The following is a 3317-nucleotide window of genomic DNA, read 5'->3' as shown; positions in this document are numbered from 1 at the left end:
GGAAAGCAGCTTGCGGCTCCGGTCCCTTCTCCGCATCCCCAGGGGCCAGGGTCTGCGGGAGGCCCCCTTGCCCAGCAATGCATGTGCCAGCCCCGGAGCTATGCCGGGGTGGCTGTGGGCTGGCTCCAGATGGCTAAGCCCATTAGGGGCCATAATTGCATCGCAAGGCCGGGGAAGGACGCATTCGTCTCCGGTGGGAAGCAGCCCCGGCAGCCGGCAAGCTCTGGGTGAGCGCCTAAGGCACTGTTCCACACTTGTTCCAGGCCGTGGCGGTAGCTGCCGGTTCTCTAAGAAGCTCTGAGCAGAAATGGACGGCCCCTAGGTGCGGAGGAAGGACAGCCTGTGAGAGAGATGCAGACCCCATAGCCGGGCTCCTCGGGACAGGCTGAGTCCAGCCGGTGCCCATGGGGAGACGTGATGGGAGGTCATGGTCCTGGAAACGCAACCGGGAGTGCAGCGACCTGCGGGGCTGGGGGTGGTGATAGGGTGGGAGTGTTGGTGCTCTGCCTCCTCCGAGCATCCCCTGCCACTGCAGAGCAGCGGGACCAGAGGTCCTCAGTGCCACGATGGAGGATGTCACTCTACGGACCAACCTCCCGGCTCCCCAGACCCCTTGGCGCGCGGGACACCCACCTCATGTCCAGGCAGAGCGGCTGGCAGCCCGGCAGACGTCGTTCTCGGCTTGTGGCTCCCGCCGTGCCCTGGCCACTGCCAAGCATCTTCCCACCGGTTGTGGATGGGAATCCTCTGCCGGGCTGTGCCACCGTGGCCGGTGGGAGGGAAAGGAGGACTGGGAGCTTGGCGGCGGCCGCCAATCCTGCTCCAGCAGCAGAAGGTCACCCGTTAATCTGTCTCAATGACAGGCACAATTACCTTGAGATGATTTAATCGGAAGGAGCAGGTGCCCCAGTGCCTGGGGGAAGGAGCAGGAGGGGTTTCCCAGCGGATTTCCCTGCTCTTGCCCTTGGGATGATGCTCCCTGTCTGCTCTTAGGGACAGGATGGTCAGCAAGGGCTGGAGAACATCCCCCCTCTCCTGCCTGGTCTGTGCTTCCACGTTGAATGTGGTCCGTGCTCCCTCGCCCCCTCCTTGTGGGAGCCCCCTGCAAAGATCCTCCTGACACTCACCAGGGCTGGACCCCGGGACCAGCAGGACTCAGTAATTTCCAGTCTGGCTCCCGATACAGATAAGAAAGACGGCGGATGAAGGAGAGATTAGTCGCTAATCTCCCAGGGAAGATGAATCTGCAAGCTGGACCCCGCAGACGGAACGTGGGGGAGGATGGGAGCTGAATGCCAGCACAAAGTTGGGATCTTCCTGACGTTTCTTTTCATCCTTTTCATAGAATCCCAGAACGGTTTGGGTTGGAAGAGGCCTTAAAGATCAGTCCAGCCCCAATCCTCTGCCACGGGCAGGAACACCTTCCACCAGACCAGGCTGATGTACATGGGTTTTCCCCATCTTTGTGTTTGCATCAGGGTGTCTCCTGTCAGGACAACAGTTTCCTCACATAGAAGCACCATGAGCTGTGTCTGGTGGTGAAGTGCTGGGTGCTTGACAGGGTGATCAATGCCCACCTGCGAGAAGCAGGGCCACCTGCAACCTGCTTCCTCCCTTGGACACCCCCATTCTCAACGCAGCTCTCAAAGGCTCCTTTGGATATTTAATTAATGACCGAATGAGGATCAGGACCTCCAACCGAGGCACTGACTCCTGAGAAAAGCCTGATGCCAGCTCTCTGCTTCCTGCATCTTGTGCTGGTGTGCCAGCCGTGTCCCACCGAGGCCGGAGCTGCTGCTGCCCAGAAGCGTTTTCCCTGCCAAGGCTCTCGCTTCGGGGTGGCCAAGGCTCGGAGGATTTGCATGCTTTGGCTTAACCCTCCCGGGCACGGCGAGGCACCGGCGGGACCCGGCCCGGAGTTACCGCGGGGATGCACTCGGCTTTTCCTGCTGAGCCGGGCGCGCTCTCCTTTTAGCGTGGAAAAACCAACAAGAGCTGAAAAACGACCGTGGCCACACCCCGGCGTTAGAGGAACAGGCTTGAATTCGCCCCCCCGGGCGGCAGACGCGGCCGGCGGCCGGGCGGACACTGCTCCACAAGCGTTAATGCCCGCGGCCGCCGCGCAGGGCGGCTAATCTGCGCCCAGAGGTTAGCGGGGCGGCGACAGCATGGCCGGGGGCTGGTGGGCGAAGGCGCAGGTGGGGGGGATGCTGCTGGCTCTCCTCGGATGGGTCAGCTCCTGCGTCACCACCTTCTTGCCACTCTGGAAGAACCTCAATCTGGACCTGAACGAGCTGGAGGTGTGGAACATGGGGCTCTGGCAGGTCTGCATCACCCAGGAGGAGGGCGTGGTTGAATGCCAAGCCCACGGCTCCTTCCTGGCGCTGCCCCCCGAGCTGCGCATCTCTCGCCTCCTGATGTGCCTCTCCAACGGGCTGGGGCTGCTGGGCTGTCTCCTTGCCGCCCTGGGGCTGGAGGGCTGGAGAACCTGCGAGGACAAACCTGGGCGAAAGCGGCGGCTCCTGCTTGCCGGGGGAGTGACACTTGGCATGGCAGGGATCACCACCCTGGTGCCAATCTCCTGGGTCGCCTACAACACTGTCCTCGACTTCTGGGACGAGACTGTCCCCGACATCGTCCCCAGGTGGGAGTTTGGGGAGGCCACCTTCCTGGGGTGGTTTGCTGGAGCCTTCCTTGCCGCTGGCGGGCTGCTCCTTGCCTGCAGTGCCCGCTCCACGAGGACCGCAACGCCGCTGGCCCCCGCCTGCCACCAGGCCCCCGCTGTGCGAGGTCTGGGTGGGGGCCACCACCTGCACCCCAAAAATGCAGACTTGGTCATCTAGGGCCTCAGGGTGCCGTGCCCTGTGCACCTCATGGCTCTTCCCCTGGCAGGGAGGGCTCCTGCTTGTTTCACAGGATGATTTGCTAATTGCTATGCCAGCTCTGCAGGTTTCTCTCCTTCCTCTGCGTGTCTGCTTCACTTTTTCTCTGTTAAGGAGCCGCAGATTTCCCGCAGCACTCACCAAGCGAGCAAGGGAAGGCAACAAGCAGCGGGCAACACTGTGTACTGCTGGTGACATCGTGGTACCATCACTGATGGGCAGCACTGCGTTGGCATCCCTGGCAAGTCCCTCGTAGCCAAGTCTGTCATGGCTAATGCTGCGCCCCAGTGCAGCAGCTCCTTCCTTGCATGTCTGTGTCGCTCTGATGTATTTGCAATAAATTATCATGTCTGTTGGCAGCGTGTCTGTGCTCTGAACATGCAGCTGTATCTTGCAAAAGTGGGATGCAGGGTGGGAGTTGCAAGGGGCAGCACT

The 3317-nt window shown here is 61.6% G+C and overlaps 1 protein-coding gene across 1 annotated transcript; it reads left to right on the top strand.

The window, feature by feature from the left end:
• Window positions 1-2162: 2162 nt before the first annotated feature.
• CLDN25 (claudin 25) lies at window positions 2163-2843 on the top strand (the record flags this gene model as incomplete). The annotated part of the gene is made up of 1 exon (XM_082296953.1): window positions 2163-2843. The coding sequence occupies exon 1, from the start codon at window positions 2169-2171 to the stop codon at window positions 2841-2843; it is 675 nt and encodes a 224-aa protein (XP_082153079.1). The 5' UTR covers window positions 2163-2168.
• Window positions 2844-3317: the final 474 nt, after the last annotated feature.

This window comes from Coloeus monedula (assembly GCF_965178545.1).
Source record: "Coloeus monedula genome assembly, chromosome: 25".
NCBI lineage: Eukaryota > Metazoa > Chordata > Aves > Passeriformes > Corvidae > Coloeus > Coloeus monedula.
This window is presented reverse-complemented; position numbering and strand designations above follow the sequence as displayed.